Raw genomic sequence first — 25,724 nt, forward strand, 5'->3', positions numbered from 1 at the left:
TACAAGGCTGAGCTTTAGGATGGTTTAGGCTGAGCCCCACGGAACCATGCAAGCAGCAGACTCGCAGGATGCTGGGAGCCATCCTCTGGTGGGGTCACTCTAAAGCACCTCGTGTTCCTCTCGGTGTCACCGGAGCCCTGTGACAGAAAAAAGCACGAGAGTGAGAAAAACGACAGCGTGCTGCGCCGTGCGCAGGGCAAACAGTGACCGGAGTGAGGAATCACGTTTACCTCTGCTCTCTCAAACCACTTGTAGGGTTTGACGGTGACACCGGTTTGGGGTTGATATTTCCAAGCAGAGGGACAATTCTGAGGCAGGCGGTGTCCCTGTGGGTGAAGGGAGTTTCTCTTACACGGAGCCCCACAAACCCGAGGGAGGGAGTGCAGTTTCTCTGCTTTGTAAGAACCATGAGATTTTGAGCCTGAACAAAACCTCCTGGACCAGAGCAAAGCTTCACATTTGAAAACCAATAAAAAACGCCAACCATGAAGGTGCACGGTCCCTTGGAAAGGGCAGTCCGACTGCTGAGCCGGGGTGCCCCTCGCCCCGTGTCTGTGTCAGGGCCTTTAGCGTAAGCACCAAGAATATTTAAAGTCCTTGTCGGGACTGGGAAAGTCTTGGCTCTTCAGAATCCTCCGGCACTGGCTAGTGCAGGGTCCGAGCACCCGGGGCTGTGACCGGCACCATGTCACAGAATCGCTGGGGGTCACAGCAGGCAGCAGCCGGCAGCTCGGCACCCCCCTGCCCACGGGGCCGGTGCGGGCAGGGGCAGGGAACCGGGACAGGGACCAGGACCGGCGCCGCCCCCCGTCCTCCCCACGCCGGCGCAGACGCTCTGCGTGTGTCCCTCCGCGCTCCGCCACGAGGAGGCGCCTCACAGCCGAGAGTCCTCCGCGCCCCGCCCATCGCCCCGCCCCACCGCTCCTTCAGCGACACACGCCCTTGTCCCGTTTAAACACCTTTTATTTCCTCCTTTTCATAAAAATTTATAATAGCCTTCCTCTTACATTGTATACAAAATATTTACTCTACCGAATAAATAAAACACGAACATCTTGCAGACAGCACGTGATCTCAAAAGAAGAAACAGCATCCAGACACCCTCCCTAGAGACTCACACCAGTCGCACATTAAAAAGACATTCTCCCTTCTCCCCTCTGCTCCCCCTCTCTCCAAATCTTGCAGAAGGGAAGGAGAGGCCCAGCACGATTCACCCGTGAGAAGAAAGCAGAAGCGCACCTACCACCCGACGGTCACCGCCTCTGCAGAGCTTGTCCCTGTAAGCTGCACGGTATTATCACGTCCTGGAGAGACTTTTATGCTCACACAGGTTGTATCAGTAACAGCGTGGAGGGGATGCGCTTACCTGAACTTGCTGGTCAGTATGTGACCCCGACAGAGCAGCTGTCCCTAGCAGAAGCACATCAGGTTAGTCAGAAAGGACAATCTCACCAAGAAAGGAGTTTCTCAACAGACACTCTGGAAAATGCCTGTCAGCCCCAGCACCAGCCTCAACTAGGAAGAAAAGCTTTTGGTAGGAACAGAGCACACGGACAGGGCCACTGCGGTGACGACAAATGCAACATCCCTTCCGGGCCGGGGGAAGGCAGGTGCCAAGGGCCCAGCTCCAGCCTGAGCTCAGGCTGCCCAGCCAGCTCCTGCGACGTGGCCGGGACGGTGCTGGCGTGAGGCTGCAGGCAGGAAGGGTTATGAGGTGCTTTACGGACAGGGCAAGGCCGCAGCGAGGGGCTCGCTCCCACCCACCGCCCGGGCAGCGCAGTCCAAAGGGCCACGTCCAGGGCAGAGCCAGCCCATTCCAGCCAGTGCCCCACACCCTCCCATCTACAGGCCTCCAATTTCCCCTGAACCCCCTCTTCCCCCTGCTCCCTTGCCCTGATCTCTCCCCATTCTCTGACACTGCTGCCTTGTCTTCCCTCCTCGCTGAACTCTTACACAGAAAGCGGCTCCCCTGGTCCCCCACCTGCCCAGGACCCGACTGGTGTTCCCTCCCCTCCTGCAAACAGCCACGCTCTCGGGGCAAATGGCCCCAATCTTCTCCTGGTGTAACAGGAGGGGAAGAAGGAAAGGAGCAATTCCTGAATTCGCTGGGTTTCACTCCAGATGGAGAGATGGGAAGAAGGGTGCCAGGGGGAGAGGAGAAATCCAAGAGTCTCTTGGTGGATAATCAAGGGAAGCGTATCTGAATTAGGAGAGAACAGGACAACGCCAGCCTGCCCTCTCCTAGGACCAGATCAGAGCCAACACTCTGGATGCAGACAGCAGATTTGCCGAGGAGATCTGGGTGCCAAATCCCTGATCCAGTGCAGTGATGGGGATGGAGGAACAGGGAGGCCGAAGACATGCTCGATCTGTCAATGGAGGACAGGCCTGAGACCCAACCTGCACTGACTAATCCCCAGCCCTTCAGCTCAGCCAAGACAGAGCCTGCTGCACGTGCCGTGAGCCCAAACCTACTCATGTCCACCAGCTACAGCCAGGCTATAGCCACACCAAAGCCACCTCAGCGGGTGGAGGGCAGGTCAGTCGGGGTATCTGGCAGGCTTAAGTCTTCTCCTCTTGAGGGACAGATACAATTATGCATCAAGAACTGCAGCATCTTGTTCTTTCACATTCCAAACCAAAGGACATTGTAAACCAAGGCTGTCTCCAGCCCACTGCTTTATCACTTGGATGTCTGTAATGAAGCATTCAAGGCCTTTATCATCAAACCTGTACACCTCAAGTCTGGTGTGGAAGTACTCTTTAGGCACTTAAGTAAATGGCTCAATTATCAAAAGCACTTATCATTGTAGCAGCCTCCGTGTGTGAAGGTTCCCCACACTTTATGTAAGAAAAAAAATAATTAAGGATTCTTCAGCACTCAGGTAGAGACCTGTTTGAAAACTCTCGGGTCAGAGGTTACTGATCACTAGGAACATTCATCCAAGAAACATCCAACCTCTGGCAATAATATTTTGCCTCAAAGACTTCCTCCTGAAGCCTGAAGTGGACAGAGACCAGGGTAGGAAGTACAGATGAAAAACTGTTTCCGTAGGCTGTTAAACAGCTGCCAAATCCATCCCCAAAGCAGCTGTGTTTCAGCACACAAACCTTGCTGTGGGAAAGGGAGGCTGGTAGGCATATAATTTGAGAAGAAATAAAACAAAAACAGTGACCCTGTACGGGAAAGAAATGTTTAAAAAACTTAGGAGAAGCCTTCTCTGGACCCGTCTGCAGACAGCAGGGGAGTGACCTTGCCAAGAAATCGTCTGACAAGACCTTGGAAAAATAGCAACATTTTGCCCTTCTGCCGAACCTCAAAAGAGCATTTCACTGCCCACACACCTCCACAGAAAATTAGTCACAAACACTTTGTTTAGACCAGCCAAAGTTAAGGACTGTTGAACTCCTGTGTACTCCCAGCCTAGCCTCCAAAGCTGCTTTCCTCTATGCATTGTAGGCAGAGTTTGGATCATTTCAAAGTCTAAGAGCTGACTGTGGGCCAGAACCTTGACTCCTACTTGGTGTAGGGTAGTCTTGGAGTGGTAGACATCTGCCCCCAGCAGAATTATTCCAGCTGGTCCGCTCCTGTGGGGAATGGGACTGGCCAGAAGGACACGCAGCTGCAGCCACTCTTCTGCCAGTGGAAGGGGACTCACACCTGGGAGCTGAACAGTCTGAACAACCCCGTGCTACGGGAGCAAGAGGCACCCTGCCTCGCTCTAACAGGTAACTCTGTTCATACTGTGCCTCGGTAAGAGTCTTGACTCCTGGCTGGGAATAAAATAAATTTTAAAAAGCCCAAACAAGTATAGCATATTAAATATGTAATCTGGATTGGCAAAGCAGAGGCACAAACAGCATCAAGAGTGTCTGTCCTGTTCCTTTTGTCCAGCACACCAAGAAGGAGGCTTACCCTGCTCTGTGAGCCCCTGCCAGAGTGGCTGCAGGCACATTTCACCCTGCCCACCTCCTGTTTACGCTGCTGTTTCCAGCAGCCTCTGCTGGCAATCTGTGAACTCAGGCACCGTGCTGGGTACCGGGGTGCAGCGCGCTCTGCGAGGTGCGCTCCTGCCCGCCCGCCAGCACAGCCGAAAGCCTGTCTGTCTGGAAAGAAGAGTCTGGTCTAGAAGGTTGCTTTGGGGACATGTCTTTGAGGGAAAACAGACACAGTCAGCGACCAACTCCAGGTAACTGCTACGGTAGTGACTGCTGCGGAGTTCAACTAGTGGTCGGCGGACAGGCAGTTCCTCAGGCCTGGTACTCTTGTCCCCCCGTAGCCTTGCAGGAGAGCTCTTCCTGTTCTACTTCACTGTCACAGGACTGAAAACCCTCCAAGAATAGATTTTCCTTGGGATATGGCAGCATCTTTTGGGGGCCAGGTGTGGAAGAGGCACAACAGTCTAGACCTGTTAGGGGAGAGAGCAGGCGGCAGTTCTGAGTGCTGAGGAGTGGGAGGTCAGAGCTGCTGAGAACTGTGTGAGGAAAGCTAAAAACAATCATTAAAAAAAAAAAGTTAAGAAGTCCTTTCTATCTGATGCAACTTGGTACATAGGTAAAAGATAAGTCACCTTTTGGAATTGGTCCTAATGAAACGTTACTTGTTTTTCCAAAACAAGACATAGTAACTTTTCTCCTAAATGGTTTCTCCCAGTCAGAACAGAGGTGGGGAAGGACGGAAACGTGCGTGCACACATATGAACCCCCTTTGCTCCGTGGCCAAACCTTAGCCACCCATCTTTTTTTTTTCCAAGGAAATCTCCTCCCAGTGTCCTATTTGCAGAAGTATTGCTCAAGAAGTTGAGTAAAACTACAACAAGCAGGGGAAGAGGAGACAGCTATAACTGGAAAACGGGAGAGCCAATGATTTCTTCCCTCCCCTTCCCGTACCACCGTCTCTCCTGCTCAGAAACATGACCCGTTATTAAAGGAAAAGCCCATTTCCTTTCTCTCCCCTGTATAACCCCCTTTGGTGCTGGCTGTGCAGTGCTTTCTTTTGATAAAGGCACCTTTGGAAAGCACTGATGGCCCGAAGCGCAATGCCCCGATGCCTCATATTTACACCTGAGATTAGCCCTGCTGCATCTCTCCTGCCCCCAGCCCCAGAACTACCCCCCAGGGCCACAGCAACGGCGTGGCGAGAGCAGGGGCCACACGAGGCTTCCCACAAGCAGCCACATGAACACACACACACATCTCGTTTTGCCACGTGCAGGCACCCGTGTGCTGCCCTCGTGCCTTCCACGTCACACGGAATATTTCGCCATGTCACTCTTATCAAAGACAACTTTGGTTGCAAAGTAAATGGCTACCAGGCCAAAGCCGGCAGCTGACACCATGTAGGCAGTCACTGACTGCGTAAACTGGACGATGGACCCCATGAAGAGGGAGGGGACAACCTGAGAGAGGAGGAAAGCACTGTCTAAAATAGCCAGGTCCAGGCAGATCCCTCGGCCAGGAGGCACTGAGTCCGGTTCTCCCACCATCATCATGAGCGAGACGTCGCAGGAGGAGCTGACGCACAGAGCCGAGCTGGCGGCTGGAGGTGAGGAGGAAGAAGAGGAAGAGGAGAAGAGGCTCCCAGCATGTCCATTCTGGTAAGGAAGCTTCTGGCTGGAAAGAAGGCCTTTAGAGAAGGCTGATTTCTTGTCCAATCGAGCTGCATCTTCCTCCTCTTTGCTCTTATATTTATGCAAGAATACCTAGGGGAAAGAAGGAGGCCACGTGAGGAATGAGTGGGTAGGGTGGAGCCCAGCAAGCGAGGTGGGGGGAGAGGGGGCCCTGGTTTTTGTGCAAGAGAGCAAAACCATTCTGTGCTTTGTGTGTGTCGGGTCAGGCTGTTAGAGGTGGGGAGCGCCCGCAGTGAGCCTGGCCCACGTGAGATGGCCTCCAGGAGCCAGCCTGGCTCTTCCCGACTGGCACGGGATTCAAAGCAACCCTGACTCACCGGGGGAATGTGGCCAAGTGGTGCCTTTGTTGCGCTGAAGCTCTGGGGCTCAGCAGACCTCTGCACCCCAAAGCCAGCCCAGGCTCTGCCTGGAGACATTTTGCACTGAGCCCTGGGTTGTCACCTCCTCACCCAGGGAATCTGGGCACCAACTACAGCTCAGCCCATCCTGAAATCAGCCGATACACACTTGCAGGGCAGGAGTGAAGGGCCAGAGCCCACTCTGGACATATCACAAAGCCAGACAGTCCACTCCAGCGCAAACAGAAGTGTTCATAAAGTGTCTGCTGGCAACCCAAAACCAGAAGAGCCCAAGGGGCAGACAAACAGTTCGGAGCCCTGGATGCATGGCTGCTTCTTAATGTCTGGGATACGTAAAAGTGACACCAGCTGAGATGGCACAGCGCTGGGAACTCAGCAAGAGCTCTTTTCTCAGCTCTGCAGCAGACCGTGCATACATGACCTCAACTGAGCTGCTTCATCTGCCTGACCTAAGCCTCCTCACTCAGGATAGAAAAGAGGGGCAGGAAGAAGAGAAATCTAAAAATCTTTTTCTCCTCACCCCTTTTTTGCCTTGCTCTGCTCAAGCTGTGAGATCTCTGGGGCACGGCTCACTCAAGCAGTATTCACACGGAGTATTTGGATCAAAAAGCTCTCCAGGTTAATGCCAACAAATAATGGGCAGTCACGTGCAGACAGTGAAAATTCTGCAGAGCTCCAGCTTTAAAACTCCAGGGCATTTGCAATTATGCACAACCACTGGTCTGCATGAGGTAGAGCAGATAACGAAGGACATGTTAATCCATTATCTGCATGGTGAGATTGAATAAACAAAGAAAATGAGAAGGCAAAAAGAGCACCTGTTTGAGAGCAGAGAGTGCTGTATCCAGCTGCAGGGCTCAGAGGGGCCTGCCTGAGCTATCCCTCCTTTTGCAGGAGGGACCCAGGCACAGATGAACAGGAGGGAGCCGCTGGTGCAGGAGCGTGGGCACTTGGGCTCTGTTGTGGCCATCGTGAGGCTTTCAGCAGTCCTGGCAGCCACCCAGCTACACCCAGCCCTGCCCTAGTGTGTGTCAGCACCAGCCCGCTCTGTTCACGCTGCCCCAGGCCATGGCTGCAGATCCGTAGCACAAACAGTTTCAGATTCAATCGGAGAAGAGAAACCAGAAGAGAAGAACTTCACTAAAGAGCAATCGGCTTCCAAAAGCTTTACCTGGGCTCTGCTCAGCTGCTCACTATACCCTTCAACTCCTCAATTCTGCCTAAGCTCATCGATTTACGCTTGAATGAATCAATCTGGGACATCACTTATCTTACATGGAGCTTAAAAATCCTGCCAAGTGCCTCCTATTGCCATCAGACTTCAAAGCAACTCAAAACCCAGCACAGAAAGGGCATTGTGTGAGCCGAACTAGGATGTCCCCCACAGTTCCAGCCCTTCGTGTTTCACACTGACGTTCCCAGAAGCCTGCTCAGCTGCCCTGAAGGCACACACCACATTTTCTTGGTTTCTAGGCTGACCCAGGCCAGGACTGCAGAGCTGGGAGTTCTGGCAGGGATGTTTTCTTTCTCCACCTAGTGTGGAGAGTTTAAGTCTAGAGAAAATGACTTAAACACATACTCACAGGAATGAGCTTAGTGAGAGCTTACGCTTTAAAATCACCCCTTGGAACACAGGATACAACCACAGGAGTCGCTGGTGCCTCAAATCTCCCTCTGTAGCTGATGGGGAGTGGTGGGAATGAGGAACCCAGCTCTCCCTGATCTCCCGCAGGAGGTGTGACTGCCCACTGTGCCCCTCGCCTCTGCCGAGCTTCCAGGCTCTGTTAGAACACACAGATCTTTCCCTCCTGTTCTAGACCAGGTTTAGTGGCCACACGAAGATGGGAGGGCACGCAGGAGAACAGAGAGACTTACAGAGCCCATGCAGAGCAAGGAGCTCCAGCCGAGGCGGCCTCGCAGGCTTTCGCCAACGATCCCGCGCAGGGTGGAAGCAACAGTCACTCTGGATGCTCCTTCTGCTGGTTCGCTTCAGGAGGGGTGTTTAAAGTTTAAAAAAAAAAATTTAAAAACGGAGAGCAGAGAGGAAGCAGAAGCGAGGGAAGGCAAACAAAAATGATGACAGATTTCAACAGTAAGAAAAAAGAAGAGAACAGAAATGGGGAAGATGGAGATTTTTCTGCAAAGGGCATTTTAGGGACTACTTCTTGGGGGGTCTCCCTGCAGCCTGATGCAAAGCAGTTGGTAAACGAAGGAGGAACTTTCAAGTTAGGGCAACAGAGAGACCAAACCCAGCTATACCCCACACCTCATTGTACTAAGAGCGTTTCCCCGTCAGGCCTTTGGCAAACAGTCGGGCATGTGGCCTTCACATTCCCAGCCTGTGGAGTTTGGCTTTCATTCTGTTGATATTACGTCCATGGGAGATCCCTGCTGAACTGAAGTTTTTGCAAAGCAGAACACTCCCTCGTACCCCTATTTTGACAGGGTGTCTGGTGCAGATTGGGATGGGTTGGTCAGAAGTATCTGTTCAATGTGAACATCTGGATGCCTGTGGTAAAAACTCCTACTTATTTCACTGCATAGCGAACCGCCTGCCATCGGGATGAAAGAGCTGCTCTCAAACCACAAATTAATTTTGCATTTGCAGCACAAGAAAAACTCCTATTAATCCAGTGTGCAACTCAGGAACCTCCTAGGACTCCTCCACAAGGATAACATCTGTGGGACAGGATTACTAGCTTTTGTGTTGGTGTCAAAAGTTTCACAGCGTTTATTTTTCTTGGAGCTAGGGGAATAGGAAGAACCTCAGTTTTCATTTTACTGATCTTCATGCTATGGACAAAAATTGAAAAGCAGGACCTCTAAGGGCTGAAAAGTCTTGAGTTTTTTAGCGCCTCAGGTTGGCAGTGCTGCAGATGTGACTCGGTTGCAGAACGCACACAGGTATAACTAACCTGCACCAAGTTCCCTAAAAATATGCAGAACGCAGATGAGCACAGGACATCCCTTTTGATACACCAATCCTAGCCGATTTCTCCCATCTTAGCCACTCCCCACTTTTTAAAATTGCATAATGTTTGTTGTGAGCAGGGGATGCCTAAGGAAGGAGATGCTGAACTCTCTTATCTCCTCCATTTCAGGTGAATCTTCAGAGAAGACACAGCCTGAGACAAGAAGCATGTGGGGAAAACCTTTGCACATAGGCATGTCTTTTTCTTCCACGGGCTGAACTGACTGTACCAGCTACATGCGGCAAGAGAGGCTGGCCAGGCTGTCCTCACCTGGCCCAAAGCCCTCTGGAGCAGATCCCTACCTGTTTTTCATGATGATACAGTGATGCCAGCGTGTAGGGCAGGATCTGGAGTGCAGAGAAGGTGAAGCCTGTCAGAGCAGCAGAGATGGTAACAACGATGACGCTGTGGGAAAGGCACATGACGAAGGCAGCCACGGGGAAGAACACCACGCTGGCCAGGTAGACCGCCCGCGTCCCAAACTGCTTCACCATCCGGTCCATGATTGTCGAGAAGAAGATGGATGTGATGCACTGCAGGAAGAGGCCCAAACTGCCCATCCGGACACCTGCAGGTAAGCAGAGGCAGTGACAGACACTGCCCTGACAGCACCCAGGTTTTATACAACCTCTGGGCCTCCCTCCCTCTCCTGCAGCGCCCAACTCAGTACAGTCCACGCAGAGTGTGGCACAGCCACAAACAGCCCTGACAACCCCATGGCTGGGTCAGGAGGCAGAGCAGCATCACCTAACGTACCCCAGGGTTGCTCCAGCCAGACTGCAGCTCCCACCCTCCCCACCAGCAGTGAGTATCTCCTACACGTGCTGCTGCGCACCCCAGTCTAACCAGAGGGGCAACAGGAGATAGAAATCCAAATGCTGCTCTTGTCTTTGGAAGTTGTTGTTCACACCTTTCTACTCTTGACCCAGGATCTGTCACCTGCTCATGAACCAGGATCTGTTGTCATCTGATGCCGAAACCAGCCACAGAACACAAGGAACAAAGAATTGTGCTTAAGCCAAGGTAAAGTATACAACATCCACTAAATGACTGCATTATCCGGTAGCAATCCGGACCTTACCCTTTGCAAAGATCTATCAGATTTCAGGGAATTAAAACCATTAACTCTTTGGAGCAAGGATCATTACTCAACACATGTTTCTATGACAGCTAGCACAATGGAGTCCTGACCTGCTGGAAGCTATACAGCGCAAGTGTTAAATAATAATTAAGCTCCCTCTAAGTTAAACAGACACTCAGCACAAAGAGGCAGTGTACTGCAGAGCTCACGGAGGCAGCCAGTGGAAAACTCAGAGGGCAAGATGTACAGCTGGAGGAGGAGGGCCAGGAAGGTGCCTCCAAGAATAAAAGACTTAGATCAGGGAGAGGAAAAGAAAGCCTAGGCAGTGAGTCAGGGCTCTGGCCCAGCACAGCAGCCAAAATAGGACAGGAGGGGAGAGCAGTGAGCAGGTAACGCGCTGCAGTGAGCAGTATCCCATGATGGGGACGTGGCAGCTACAGACTCCAGCGGTGAGCACTGTCAGAGAGCACTGGAGACAGGGGTGACAACTGTGGAGGCTGCTCGAGGGCTCTCCAGATACAGATGTGAGATGGGAATCTCACAGTAGTATGAAAGGAAGACGGCAGCAAAGCCCACCTCACTGCCACTGAGCACGTCCTGGCTTTCCAGACCCTGCTGTCCAAGAGATGGGGAGCACCATCACCCTGTGTTTAAAAAGGAGGGAAGAGCAGTGAAAGGACCTGGCACAGGCAACCGCAGCTTGCAGAGCCGGATAGGTCCTGTTCAGTGTGCAACCTGCCAGACCATTCTGCCACTTCACAATTCAGCCCCGGGCCAGGGCTGCACTGCCAGTTCTAGCTCTGTGCTGGGTAGCTCCGAGGACAAAGAGGTGTTTCCCTATTTGGTCTACTGTGCAATGCTCTGCGGGCCATGGGGGAACATTTTTTCCTGATCCATCTGCAGAAAGTCGAGTCTCCTGTAATGTTTTCTGGCATTACTAGCAGCACTGAGCCCATTCCTAGCTCCCACTAAACGCTCCTGTCCTAGGGAACAGGCACAGAGCAGCTGGTTCACTTCTCACCTTCATCGTAGTGGCGTCTGGCATCCGTGCCCGGCTTGGCTCTGGGGATGCCGTGGTACAGCCCCTCCCCAACAAAGTCTGTGTAGAACAGCATGAAAGTCATGAGTGCCATCCAGCTGCAGAGCTCGGCCACGAACAGGCGCCGGATGACCTTGGGGATGCGGCAGTAGAGGCTGTGAAGCCGCGGCAGCAGCGTGCAGAGGTTTCTCAGGGCCTGCGTCATGTGCCTGGCCTGCAGGAGACACGAGCTCCTGGAGAGCTGGCAAGAGCAGCAGGCTGGAGGTGAGGGCTTAGGGGGAGTGTCCTTCAGCACTGGGCCATCCAGAACATCTGCCTGGGTGGCTGCCTCCTCGGTCACAAAGAGTGTGGCCAGCACACAGCCGAGGAAAATGATGGCCAGGAGGCTGAAGAGGCAGGTCTCCTGCCCTCCCAGGTACGGGGCCAGAAAGCTGCCACCCCAGTCAATGGCTGGAAGCAGGTAGCCAATGCAGCCCCCCAGGCTGATCATGAAGGCGTAGAGGGAGAAGGCCTGGCGGCAGTTGTCTGGCTCCTGGAAGAGGTCTGAGAGCAGGGCCTCCAGCGGAGTGAAGCAGACCTGGCCGCAGAAATCCAGTAGCCCGATGCCCAGGATGAGGAAGGCAATCTCCAGCGGGCGAGTGTTGAGGGCAAACAGGCTGGCCAGGCTGCTGGCGTGGGGGATAACGAAGAGGCTCAGCAGGACTCCCAGGCAAAGCATCCAGATGAAAGGTCGCCTTCGGCCATAGCTGCTGTGCCAGTGGTCGCTGGCGGATCCAATCAGCGGGACGAAAACCAAGCCAAGGACAGGTCCTATCCCTGGAAAAGAGAAAGAAGCAGTGTTAGGGGGACAGCTCTGGAGGACACTGGTCTGTATGCGCTGCAAAAAAAGCCTGGGATGTTTCAGTAAGCTTCACTGGGTCACAGCCCCCTCCTCCAAACACAAGGCTGCTCTTGACATAACAGTAGCACTACAACCACCCCGCAGAGACAAGCCTCCGTGCCCTTATTTGCCCCTGCCTTCCAGATTCGAAGGGGAAACAAGCACCTCGAAGATGAGAGAAAAACTGCCTACCCAAAACCATGGTCATGAACTTCTCCTCCACACCCACTTCCAGCAGCAGCGGAGGCACGTAGGTTATCCCTGCAGCCAGGCAGACCTCCAGGCCGAACGTCAGGGAGTTGACCAGCAGGAGCTGGGTCTTGCGGTTGTGGAAGAGCATGCTGCCCCGGCTCTGCGAGCCACGCCGCCCCGACACCCCTTACTGACCAAGGGCTGTGTCGCTGCCACGCTCCCAGGGATGCCCCACAGGCAAGGTCTGGAGCTTCCCTTCCTGGTCTGCTGGACAGATGCTGCCTCCCATTTTTAGCAACAGGGAATGAACCGTCTTTTCCTCTTCCTCTTAGTGCAAGATGTGGCCCCAGCAGTGTTGAGTCCGGGCGTGGGCAGGCAGGGATCCCACTCCAGGCTTCCCCTTCTGCTCACATGCCGTGGTCTGAGAGAAGAGAGAGCTTGTTAGACACAGCGGGGTCCGGGTCAGGGGAAAGGGCTAAAACCCGGTACCACACAGACACACCATCACCAAAAGAGACAGTCCCCACCCCGACAGGCACCGGAAGATGAAGAGGGGACATCTGCGGGAGGGGCAGGGTTAAAAGACACGGACTGCACTGGTGCCAGGTTTCTCTCCAAGGGCTTGTGACAGGTGAGACAGGCACCTGTCACACATGGTTTGGGAAAATCCAATCCCGCCTTCGGGCTAAGGGAGGTCTAATGACCTCTCAGTGTCCTGTCCAGCCTCATCTTATAGATGGCAGTTGGGGATTTAGGATTTAGGGTCCCCTCTCCCAGTGAAATCAATTAAGAGTCCCCTTCGAGGATGAGGGCTGCAGGCACTTGCCTGCAGTCACACAGGGTCATCTCTAGAGACCCAGGCCACTGCCTAATGACCGGGGCGTCCTCCGTGCTGCTCCGCAGGCTCCCAGAGAAGCAGTTTCACCCAAATCCTGTCTCCAACCCCTGAGACAGGGCACAGAGAACAGATGGTGCCTCCATGGAGTTTCACAAACAAACCTGACCCACTTTAGCCTCATCTAACAGCGAACAGCAATTACCTTACTCATTAGTCTGAGTCATTTATTTGCCCTGTAACATGCTCCCTCTCTCCAGCCTTCTTCAGAGGGGAGAGGCCACCACATCAGGACAGGGGCTAAAGCAGCTAAGGCAAGAGTAAGCAGATGCCTCTTAGTAACCTGTTATGAGCCTGTCACTATGTCAGTCTACAAATGTGAGAAATCCTGCAAGGTTAGCAGCATTTAGGCTGCTGTTTTCCTAAAAGCGTCTCGGGAAGGTGGACTGTAGTTACGTTGGGAAAAGCAGAATGAGTTAGCAAGAAGGGTGACATTAATCTCCTGCACAGACATTGATTTAGAAGTAAAACAAACCGCAGTCTAATTCTCAGGATTCACATGGTCTAACTTCTCACCCTAAATAAGCCACCACTGAGTTTCTCTGTGGGGACAAGGCGTAACAGTCCCGCTGGCCTGAACGTGCTTCAGCTTATGAGCCGTTTCTGGACTGTGCAGTGTGCTCTGAATTTGCACAGAAGGTTCTGCCTCCTGTCCCACCACAGCGCAGCCCCCCAGTGCTTCGGGTCCTTTGGATGAAGGAGGCTGAACAGAATGTGAGACACGCAGGTGGAGGAGTTTATCTCCGCTTGCTCCCTCCCTGGCTGCGGGAAAGCTGTAACTGCATACCTGCCTGCCTGACACCCCCTCCGTGCCAGAGCAGCTAGCTGGTGCAGAGTTTCCCTTGTTAAACTGCAGAGAGTGAAGCCATCAGAAGAAACGAGGTGAAAATCCAGATTTGCAGCCCCGTCCCCCTCTAAATTCGTTGCCTTGACTACAGGGGAGAGAAGACTCCTACAGGGAACATCTCCAGGCCAACACTCGCCTCCCTCCTCAGCAGCGGTGCTGGAGGCCGTGCCAGGCCGTGCCAGAGAGGGTCAGACCTGGCAGAGCTGGAGTGGGATGCGAAGCCTGCACGCAGGAGGAGCTGCTGAACCCACCGCGTGCTGGACCACAGCCTTACCACAGCTGCACTGGGCAGAGATAAAACTCCCCGTTACCACCAAACATGGTGCAAATTAGTGTTCCCTAACTTCACAGCACAGGCATTTGACCTCCATCACTGCACAAGTGTTTGTAACTGGTATAGTCAGGACAGTTTCTGCGTTCTCGCTTTTCCCTCTCTTCCCCTCTTTCCACCAGCCAAATAACCCACGTGCAGATGACTGGGTGAAGCTCGAAGCGTGGCGATGAGGTTTTTACAAAGATGCCAGCATTGCTCTCCACCTCTTGCAGCTGCAGAGGAGAGGCAGCACTCCTGAGCTGAGGCGCTGACGGGCTGCCAATTACACACAATAAGTACAGATTATTTTCCTTCCAGGATCCCTCACCTTCCCCCTCCACACTCACTTAGACCTGGACTGTCACAAAAGATATCTCCTTTTAACAACTGTGAACATTTCAATGACTTGCCCAAGGTCAAATAGCAAGCTAACGGCAGAGGGGGAACAGCAACAGTTTTCCTTTAATCACTAGACAAGGCTTCAAAGGAATACTAAGAGGCCCCAGATACACTCAGCATTACTTCAGATGCACTCGATCAGCAAGGAAGCAACTGGGGGCAGCAACCACCTTTCTTAGATGTGGGCTAGACACAGGATGTCTCAGCCCTGTTCGTTTATGATGGGTGCCCAGCTGGCTGACAGCCTTGGGACAGGAATTTAAGCTGCAGCCCTACAGCTCCAGCAGCACAAGCCTCGGTGCTGTTAGCTACAGAAAGCAGACTCACATGACAAAATTAACTGAGCCACCAACACTCAGAGCTAGAGCTGGAGGGGAGATGTAATGTCCACTGCTGTAGTGCAGGGTCTGGAGGGCTTACAGAAGGGGACTTATCCCAGGGTAAACCCCAAACATTAAGTAAAAGACATCTAACACACACGCACAGAGAAAAAAAAAAAATTTTTCCTCCCTTTTATCACAGTGACATCTCTAGCACTGGGGAGGAAGCAGGAATCTGTACATCTCCCTGACTGCCTGAGAATCTCAGGTTGAGGCAGAGAGGCTGAATTTCGTATCAGTAGGTAAAAGAAGATCTGTTTCTTCCCCCCTCCACAGCCTCAGAGGGCTTTAACGAACAAATAAATCCCGGTGTACCCAGAGGCAATACTCATGCACAGCCAGAGATGAGAAGTTGTCAACAGCAATCAAGTCATATGAACCCTTTTCTGTTTAAATTGCATTTTATCCCAGTACCCATCAATTACTTTATTTTGTTCACAAAATACAGAGAGATGGATCGGCTTAGCTGGAAGGAAATGCCCGTGCAGAGGAGGAAAATCATTTGAACCGTTGATCTGTAAGGACAGGGGCAGAGGGATGGAGAAGGAAGATTTGGGAGGCTCGCAGGAGCCAGAAGCCAGGACTCACCTCCTCCGGGCAGAGCAGTGAGAGGGGATCCCTGCGGCTCCGCCGAGCTGCGCTCCCCAAAGCCAGCCCAGCCCTGGCACACAGCATTCAGGAAAAGCTACTGCAGTAGTTCGCAGGCAAGCAGAGGTGGAACCGAGCTGCAGGTACACACGCGGGTTTGGTTTCAGGGCCCTCCCTGTCTCCCGATAACGCGGAGCTCTGGTGTGTTATTAGCACCACACCTGTGCCCAGGCCCCTCGCGCAAGTGCGGAGCAAACACGGGCTGTGAACCAGCCCTGTGATCCCGCTGCTCGCGGGGTGCTTGGCCACTGCTCCCCCAAACCACCTCCAAAGGGAGCTCCAGGTCTGAACTCACACCTGACCTTTGCCCAAAGCCCTGCCCTGGTGTTAACATTTGTCACCTTCCCCTTGCTGACCTGCTGGTACGTCACGAATAGCCAGCAGAGAGAGATTTAGGACATGGGGTTATTATTTTCTTTTTAAAGACAATGAGATATTCCCTGTAGTTTTGCAGGTAACAGTCTGGCTCTAAATAACAGTCCCAGCAGCAAGACCAAACACTTCATTTAAACTGTTAATCTCTTCCAGGACGATTTATCTGGCAGGCTATGCAGAAGGACTGGTTTGGGTCTGGTGCTCTATACCTTTGTGCTGATGTGGAAGCAGTCAGTTAGGCAAACCACCTCCTAGCTGGGAGATCCTGGTCTAACAGCAACATTTACATCACACTCAAGTGAGCTGGCACAGCCTGTCCAGCCCAGGGGGATTTGGAATTTGTGATGGGGAGACCTTTCACAGTCAGACAGGGGGTGGCTGGTCCAAAAAGCTGCATGACAGCTGGCACTTCTTGCCCTCTGGCCTCAGTTTCCCCAAACTTCTACAACGGGGACAGTATTTGTCCTTCCCTACCGAGAACAGTGCCAAGCACCTTGCCAAGGGTAACAGCCAGCCCCCCAAAAAGGGGCATACCAGCCCTTCTGTGTAAGGTTCCCTGCACACAGAAGGGAGCCACATGTGGGGCTTTTTCACAGCTGCTCATGGAGCCTTCGTGCCATGGGGACATTATCTGCTGCTGAGCATTAAGGCTCTCTCTGCTCTTCCTCTCCCTCCCCAAGGAGAACTAAAGCATCTTTAAACTCAGGGTTTCTGTTTTACTTTTAAGCTTGCAAACCAAACTTTTCCTTTCCTTCTTCTGCAGAGAAACAACAGATCAACTCCGAGAGGCTGGTTCACCTGGCAGGCAGGTAGGAGGGCGGGTCCCGGGGGCAGGAGCAAAGCAGCACACTGCCGGACAAAGGCAGCCCCAGAGGAGAGGGCTCTCTGCCACCCACCTGGGGACAGGAGCCTTTTCAGCAATGGCAACCAAAGCAGAAAGGATTGCATCTCCTGCAGTCCTGGCGTCTCCTGCCCTCCCTCCCCTCTCCCGCTTAAGCTCCCCAAAGGACAGGGAGGAAGGCAGGCAGTCTGCCTCTGCGGAGCGCAACTCCCTTAGCAGCGCTACCAGGGAGCAAGGGGATGGAGCAGGGATGAAGCCAGGGAAAGCGGCTTCCGAGAGTCCATTTCTCAGCCAGCACATTGGATTCACACATTCCCCCTACTCAGAGTTTGTTCTCTGTTCACAGGCTATAGAAAAAGTTCTGACAAACGTCTTCCTGTGCTCGATGTGGTACAGAGATGCAGCAAGGCCCTGCTTGAGGAAACCCACGATCTGAATTTGAGAAAAGCACCAGCAAGTGCACAGACAGGCACATGGAAACAGGACTGAATTTACTGCTGATGTCAGGTGTACGGACTCATTTACACAAAGCAACACCATCGCCAGTACAAGTTCACTTCCCACTTCCTTTCTCTCAGCCGGCACAGACGTTGCTCTGTGTGCCCTCGCCAACGGACTTTGAACCACACCTTTTGCTTTTACAAGAAAAAAAACCCCAGACACATGAGGACAATGTCCTACGTGCAGGGCGCTGATGGACATGCACAAGCAAAGGCTGAAAGAAGTCTCTCCTCCTCTCAATCTCAAGTCTTTCCAATATAGGAGCTGAGAAGGAATTGCATCTAAACAGTGCTTAAGACACTAAAGGACGGACATTTTAAAAATAAAATTTGGGTATAGTTCCATGGCAGAGAAAAACACATCTATTCCTCAGAAGAATCCATATCCTGTTGCTCCATAATCCTTCCAGTCTCTCATGTGGGTGCAGAAGGGACAAGAGATGTTATTAAATGTGGTAGCAGCCTCTCTGATTTATGATGGTCACGCACTACCCCACAGTTCAACAAACAGCCACAGTAATGATCAGACAACAGAGAATTAGATTCATCAACTATTTGTGATCTGTCAGGGCTCTGTAATAACCTGAACCCTGTCAAATATGAGAAGAAAGTCACACCACGAGAGCCTTTGCCTTAGCAAAGTCAAGGCCTTATTTTTTGGAGAAGCATCCGAGGCAGCTGGTACTGGCCAGCGCTGGAGGCAGGAGGTGGTGCTGTGCGGGGAGCCCCACGGGAGCTGCTCTGGTCCAGCAGTTCCCAGGTGATATGAGCCTGCACCTTCCCTCCCCACAGCACGGCAGGTTGGATGCAGAGACCTATTGTCCCACCGGGCAGCAGAGAGAGGGGAGGGCGAAGGGTATTGCTAGCTGTTGGGTTTCCATTCATAACCACGACGTTACATTTCCAACCTTCCAAGGGGCTCTTTATGAACGTTATTAATTCCCCGCTCCCTAGAAGCCCTTTGGAAGAAAGGGTGGGAGAGAGCACAAGAGCAAGTGCTTGGGGAAGGGCTGTTCATGCAGTGCCAGATCCTTTCACAGCTATCAGTGTCCATTCACCACAGCTGAATGGGAAATACACCATGGAGAATAGCTCTGGCAGGCTCGCGCGGGATGAAATGGAAAACTCACCTGACCTCTCCTGACCCTCTCCCCTTCCCCCTCCCCTCCCAAATCTCCTTGACCCCATTCACAGTGTGGGGAGAGAGGAGTGGTCATTAAGCAGGGATGGGAGAACGGCGATTTATTTAGTCTCTCTGAATTAACTCTGCGTTTCCTTTGAGCTCAGGGGCTCCATTATATCGGCCTCGGCAGCTCGGCTTAGGGAAAGAGCAGCAGCGGGTGGAAATCCCCTCAGAAGGAAGACCCGGGTGCCCCAGTCCATTTGAAATTCCCTCCCTCACCCTGCAGTGCAGCGCCCAGCAGCCCAGACACCAGGGTATATTAATCCAGGACAAATGTTACAGATGCATCCAGAGTTACGGGAAGGGGCTGGTCCCCACAGCAGCTCACAAGACCTTCCACACAGTTTGGTTCAAAGGGAGACATTTGAATTTGTCAGGACTGGGGGTCGGTTCTTTCCTGCCAGGCTGCAATTGCTTCGTTGCAGCACCTTCAACGCAGTTGTCCTGCTTTCAGGGCTATCGAAAAGCCAGAGCTTATTTCAGGCCCTTTTGTGCTCGCTGCTCTCCTGATGCACAGACCGATCCCTGGCCCAACAGACAGATGTGCTGACACTGAAGGCAGTTCCCTACCATCTCCATTTTGTGAATTGACAGTAAGAAGCCAAAGAGAGAAGGGGCCAAGTTTTAAGCCCCTGCAGCTAGCAGCTGATTTTCAGGGGGCTGCACCTCCCTCTTTCTGTGGGCCACTAAACCAGACTGCACCCATCCAGACGCTGAGCAAAGGTCTTGTCTCCCATAACCACCGAGCCACTCACCTTCCCTGCAGATGGCTGGGGCTCACCGAGATGGAGTTTGAGATGCAATCTCAGGTCCTGCCCAGTTCCTGCTGCTGCAACCACAGAGTGCCAGTCATTTCAGAGCGACCAGGATACATCCGTGACTGCCAGGGAGCAGAGGTGGGGCACAAGCCACCCAGTGACCTTCTCGCTACCTTTGGCCCTCCTGACCTGGGAGGTTGGTTAGTCCTGAGGGTTAGCAGGGATGGGCTGTTCCAGAGCCAGCCCAAGGGACTGGTTCACACCTGCAGAAGCTTTGGGAGGCTTTTCTTCTGATATCAGTGGTCCCTTCAGGTAAAGGCGCATCTGTGAGTGCAAGTGAACGTCGAGTGTCTTCCGAGTTTTAGAGTAAGCAGCAAGGGCATGTGGAACAGGTCACTGTTTGTCCCACAGTCAACAATGGGATAAAGCAAAGGCACCAGGAAAAGGCAAATGAAGGTCCCTATGAGACGGATGAGAAGGTCAAAATATATATTAAGAATGGGAGTTAGGAAAGGATGCTTTCCCAGCCCGGCAGGCTATCAGCACTGTCCTCGCTCTGCCTATCACACAGAGAGGATGCCTTCCAGAGTGGAGAAAGGTCTGTCCCGTTTGCCCTTCACCCTGCACATCTCTGGTATCTCACACTCCTTTCAGGAGCCGTGCCAATAGCTCTGTGGACGCTTTATCTGCAACACGAACATCAAACAGACAGCAGGGCAGCCCACAGGCTCCGCTGACCTCCTGTCCCACAACCTACTTCTTCCTCTGGCAAAGGAATTGCTCCTGGCAGGAGGCTTTCTCCCAGGCTTTGGCTGCCTTAGCTCCCGTGCCTGCCTGTTTGACCAGCAGAAAAGATAGAGCAGCAAAGAGTGGCCAGTTCCAGCCTGTCCTCCTCCTCCTCCCCTCGCCGTTACAAACAGGAACCGCCTGTCTGACTAACAAGGTCACTGACTCAGCGGAGGCCACACTGACACTTTCAGAGCTTGCCACGCTTCTCAAAGGGACAGACATCAGCCCAGCACACACCGCGATGCCAGCGGGTGCCGTTAACTCTCCTGCAGTTGGCAGGCGTCACCGCCACGTTAACCCAGCGGCAGCAACAGGCGTCAGCCTGCCCGGGGGATCCTGCTCAGTCCACACTAGGAGAACCCTGGCCAAGATAAGACAGGATGCAGAGAGCTGAGCACTGAGTCTTCTGAGGCTGAAGGGCTCAAACCTTGCCTTGCTGGTCTGTAGCTCAGTCCCGTTTCCATCAGGGACACGGCAAAAAACTACTGCACAGGAGGGCCAAGTTCAGCTGTGATGTGATGAAGGACTGAGCGCTCCAGTAAATAACCCACAGCCGAGCTCAGCTGCAGAGGGATCTTCAGATGTGCCGAAGGAACCGCAACAGGACTGCTTGTGCCCGCCACAGGGTAGGATGGTCTCACAGCGTTTTACCTGCGCAGGACCAGCATCTCATCACCAAGCTTCAGGAAGCACACATGCAGCCTACGCGCTCCTAAACATACACAACGCAACCAAAGAAGCAGCATTTTTAGCCTCCACTCTCAAGAGCCTCTCTACTTCTAGTCACCCTTTCCTGAGTCGGCGTCAGGCCTGCTATAAACAACTCAAGACCTCCAGACAAGGTTGGCTGGCTCTACATCAGAGCTACAGCTTTGCTTTGCTACTGCATGACCCAAGCTCTTGCTTTTATTCATGAGAGGAGCCCCTGTTTTGAAGCGGGAGGGGAAATGAGAGATGATCTGGTTCTGCTTTTCACTTGAGCTCATTTGTGGTGTTTAAATACTGTGCCCATTACCCTGGCATTTGGTCTGAGTCAGCCTCTACCCCACCCCCTCTTCTTTTTTTATTATTTTTAGCAGAAGAATAAAAATGTAAATTGAACTGGAAAGGGAAAAAATAAGCCCCCTCCAGGTGCCCCCCTTCTCCGCAGCGTGGTAACGGGCACAGATTATATCCGGCACCACATGACCAGGACCCGTATTTATATGTCAGTGTGTAAAACCTACCCTGCTGAGCTGCCTTTTCTCTGCCTGAGGCTGGGGGCTTCTGCTACGCGTCTAGTCAAACAGGCCCACAAAGGGGATTAAGGAGAGCCCCTCAGCCCCGCAGAGTAATCCATCAAATTATCCCTTGTTGGCGTTGCTGTCCTCTTCAGAAAAAAAAAAAAAAAAAAAAAAAAAAAGCAGCCCTCCAAAGGCTTTTAAAGGCACTGAAATTACACTTGAGCCTGAAACACTCCACCCAGCTGCTGTAGCCCACAGCACAATGGGCTGGTTGTAAAGGGAATACCGGGAAGCGAGGGGCAAGGAAAAAGAGACGGACGCTGTTAAAAAGGGCAGCAGCCTCCCCATGTCTGAAACTCCCACAGGTGGCTGAGCCCCCCCTGCTCCCGGGACCCCGCAGCAGAGCTGCCCGATAGCGCCGGCGCTGCTCCCCCATGCAGGGAGGCTCTGGGATGCGTTTGCTGTGCCCGGACGGACTCACGGACATGTCCTCATCCGAGGCGAGGCTTGCAAAGGCAGAGTCCACACCCCGCCCTGGAGGAGCCCCCAACCCTCTGCTACTCACAGAGTCCCCAGAGCCCAGCAGCCGGACAGTCCTTCAGAACCCCTCAGAACACCCAGCACAGACATCGGGCTTGTCTAAAGCCCTTCACTGGTTCCCCCACATGCAAAGCAAAGCCAAAGACAGACCACACTCCCCAAAACTCTGTGACCTGGACACTGAATCTGCATTTTCCTCCACTGCAGCTACCTAAATTGCACATGAACTTTTGTGCTGGTCATCACTGCCCTACTCTGAGCTATGAAGTCGTCCGTCCACCAGCCCTGCCCAAGCAAGCACATGGGATTTCATAGGTTTCGTTACTGTAATCCTCCTTAGGGAGAAACGATCACCGGGAGTGAAACAGGGAAAGCAGATAGTAAAGCACTTACCCCAACACAGTGGAACTGGCAAGGAGAAGAGCAAACCAGCTCCGGTGGGAGGTTGTTACCATGTACAGAGAAGACATGGCTGTCCCACTGCACGCTACACGGGTCACCTTAACACTGAAAACAGTGACACACAACTTCTGAGTTTTAATCGCTAGTGCGGAGTTCAAGGAGAAGAAGTTCCCCATCTGTTACACAGAAGAGATGGGAAGGCAGAACCCCAGCTGCTTTATTGTGTCCACTTCGCAGTGCCTGTTCACAGGGCTGGGAAAATGGGAAGTGAAATTGGAACTTCTTGTTTCCAACCAAAGCACAAATGCTGCAGAACGGGACGCCTGACTCCTTGGCAAGCCAACGCCACACTTCAGCTCCTCCTGCCTCCGGCACACTGTGGCTCCAAGGCAGCTCTAGGACTTTTACCCCATGATAGAGCTTCACTATTTCTGGCTTTATTTGGAAAACTGTGACAGTCATGGGGCCAGATGAGTGTCAGGACCAGTCTTGGGGTGGAGAGGACAGTTCCAGCAAAAACCACGGGCCAAAGCAAAGGCCACAGCTGCACTGACACATGAGACTGCAAATCCAGACCATGAACCACGGATCCCAGGCCAGCAGTGGCCAGGAGCTCTGCAGAAACCAACTGCCAAGCCCCGGCAGGAGAGCTGAAGGGATGTTCATTAGCCCAAAGAGTACCCCAACAGCCTGATTAAAAAGTAGCAGTGAGAGGTCTGACAAATTTAACCACAGCGGGAGCTGCTGCGACCTAACACTGAAATCTAACCTTCCGCCATTTAGCCAGAAGTAACGTTTGCCAAGGTCTGGGCCTACGAAAGAGGGAGGAGAGCAACCAGCTAAAACTCCACACATGGCAGTCCTTGGAGAGCATCAGGCAACAGGCACAGACTTCACAGTCCCTTTCACTTAAAAGTTTTGGGAGCATGACCTTGTGCTCTTCCTCAAAGGATATACTTTGAATCCTAGACACACACAGAACTAATGGGCTCTTTTGTAATCACATGGTAGTTAGTCCATTTTTTCATGGTAATTTTCTGGTCTGCAATTCCAGTTATTTGTGTCCCTGCCGGAGAAGTTTGATGCTAACATATCTCTCAGCAAGCCCTTTGACCTTCGCTGGCAGGTTGGTGGGTTTCTCCCTCTCTGTTTTCTGTCTCTAAAATGAGGTCATGGCTTTGAATGAGACAAAGAGCCTTTGCAGCATGAGGAATAGCCCCAAGACAGCTGTGAGCACAGAACCCCCATCAGTCACATCAGACCCTGAGTGCAATGAGAGGCAAGCGAGCTGGGCAGCAGCCCGCAGCTCTCCTGGGAACGGCTGGGTTTTACCCCCCTGCTCTGAGAAGAGAGAAGAGATCGTGCAACTCCTCGTATCAGAGCTGGTGCAAGAGCGGGCGTGGAACAGGCAGCCATCCATGGTGGGAGCATTCAAAGCAGGAGGGAATAAAGTAAAACTCTCCAAAAACTTTGGACTGGGAGTTGCTGTAAGATGCCGCTGTCCCTGCCGCCTGCCCCTCTGGCAGAGTTGCCATTCCCACCCTGGCTGCAGGCTCCCCAGCCACCTGTGTTCCCAGTCTAGCCCTGGCCCTCAGCGGCCAGCGGAGGTGGGTTTATGCCAGCCTGTCAGCAAGGCACCTTCTGTCACACCAGCCACAGGCCAGCACCCTCTGCCAAAGGGACAGGTGAAGAGCATGTGTGCGGGGAATAACAGGATTTCTCTGGGGTGCTTTAAGGTCAAAAGTCCCAAGATCTTTCTTATAAGGACAGCAGTTTTACGTGTCTAGAGCAGCAAAAATTGCACAAGCTCTGACTTCTGCCTGCAGCACACCGACTTCTCTGTGTTAAGGAGGGCCTGCAGATCGCTGCCGGAGCGGAGAGTCTTTTCCTTATCATGACAGACCAGTCATGAGGCCTGCGTCTGAAAACATGAGATTCTATGATTTCACTTCTGCCTGAAATTGTCTGGGTAATTGCAAAGATAAGAAGCAATCAGATGTTATTTTTTAAGGCAGATAAGTTTCACTTGAAGATCTTTCTAGGAAACTTAAGACGCCTTTTCCTTTCCCCATTCTCACCATCAGTTTAATGTGTTATGGACTCCGAACGTGCAGGGATTTAACATTAAGCTGTTCACACAGAACACACAGCAGCACGGAATATCTGGAAGGGGAGTTTTCCACTTTGCAAAAGACAAGGCTCAAAGCTGCCATTTCTACAGGAGGTGAACGGAGTGAGGCAGTTTTACCGCCCCCCTCACTCCCCACGCCATCTCTCCTTATGAGCAGGAACCTAACTTCTGTTTTGAGCCCTGGAAAGACATCGGCCCTAAATTGTTAGCTTTTTAGTAATTAAGCATGGAGTTCAGGTTCAAAGCTCCCTGGATTTTGCAGAGCCCTCTGAGCAGGGGCGCTCAGGCTTTTTGTTGCACGTGGTTGGTTTCTTGCTCCAATACAGACTGCATCTATCACGGAGGACAGGCAGGAAAGCTGTCTGAGCGCTGAAGTTACTTAGTGCTCGCTGAAAAAGTCTGCTGTAATGGCAAAGGATAAATGGAAGTTTATGCATTTCAGACTCTGAGTCGAAGCAGGATTTTCCCTCCACGCTGGGCTCTCTCTTGCCCATATTTACTGGGGTAAAGTTCAGTAAGCTACAAATGAAGCAGAAAGACCTCTGATATTTCCGCAACACGCTCCAGGCTGCCTTGGGCAAACAGCCAGGGCACCTCGGGCAGGCACAGTGCTGGCTTTGCCCAGTGAGAGCTGGGAAAAGGCTTATCACCAGCACCGTCCCGGGCCATTCTGGCTGTGCATCGGCATGTGCTAACTAGCCTCAGCTACAGTCTTCTGTTAGCAGAGGGGATAGCTAGCATTCCCTGCTCTTGCCCAAAAGGCTTATACGCTGCTATCAACATTGGCCACAGACAGTGATGAATGGGAGGATCTGGGGGCAGCACAAATGTAGACTGTGTTCACAGAAATCAAAGATGAAAGAGGCCCTGTTGAATCATCTTCCCCGGGGCTGCTGCAGGACTGCTCCCAACAGCGCATTCTCCAGTGATTTGTCCAGCCTGGATGGATGGATCTTGAGCACTGAGGTTGCAAGAATTTCCCTTGAAACAATATCCATGGGCTAAGAGATTTAATAGCTGGGAAGTGTCCTTCCTTCCTTCCTTCCCTCCAGTTATCCCCTGTGTAATTCCTGTGCTCCCCTTTTTATATGCATGGTCAGATCCTCTCCAGCTACATTTAGCCACTCTCCTAAACCTAGCTTTAGTCAATTCTCATGAAAAGCCACCCTTCCAGGCCCATTAATTGCTCAGTCGGCCTTGGCTGTAGCACAGCAGCCTTTTGTTCTAGCATTGCTCCAGCTGCTCCCACCGCCCCTCGCACACAGGAGTCGTTTGTCATAAACATTCCCAAACGCACCTCTGGAGTCCAACAGCAACAGTGCCCGCACAAAGCCCTCCCCTGTCATG

General features: G+C 52.6%; 1 protein-coding gene and 1 long non-coding RNA gene across 6 annotated transcripts in view; one reads left to right on the forward strand and one right to left on the reverse strand.

The window, feature by feature from the left end:
- Positions 1 to 942: 942 nt before the first annotated feature.
- The window catches only part of SLC45A3 (solute carrier family 45 member 3), a 30,782-nt gene continuing 6,000 nt past the window's right edge, over positions 943 to 25,724 (reverse strand). For 3 of the 5 annotated variants that reach the window (XM_074850151.1, XM_074850153.1, XM_074850152.1), the window contains 4 exons: positions 12,154 to 12,574; positions 11,064 to 11,897; positions 9,264 to 9,529; positions 943 to 5,702 (listed from right to left, as the gene is read on the reverse strand). In XM_074850151.1, the coding sequence (XP_074706252.1) occupies positions 5,247 to 5,702; positions 9,264 to 9,529; positions 11,064 to 11,897; positions 12,154 to 12,301 (1,704 nt within the window). In that variant the 5' untranslated portion in view covers positions 12,302 to 12,574 and the 3' untranslated portion in view covers positions 943 to 5,246. Of the gene's footprint in view, positions 5,703 to 7,864; positions 7,977 to 9,263; positions 9,530 to 11,063; positions 11,898 to 12,153; positions 16,815 to 25,724 lie in introns of those variants that run through there. The other 2 variants (XM_074850155.1, XM_074850154.1) reach the window with 2 other exon arrangements.
- LOC141934582 (uncharacterized) lies at positions 9,399 to 17,815 on the forward strand. The gene is made up of 4 exons (XR_012626366.1): positions 9,399 to 9,535; positions 9,891 to 9,984; positions 16,774 to 16,819; positions 17,198 to 17,815. It is a non-coding gene; the product is annotated as an uncharacterized LOC141934582 (long non-coding RNA).

This window comes from Strix aluco, chromosome 25 (genome assembly GCF_031877795.1).
Source record: "Strix aluco isolate bStrAlu1 chromosome 25, bStrAlu1.hap1, whole genome shotgun sequence".
In the NCBI taxonomy this organism is placed as follows: domain Eukaryota; kingdom Metazoa; phylum Chordata; class Aves; order Strigiformes; family Strigidae; genus Strix; species Strix aluco.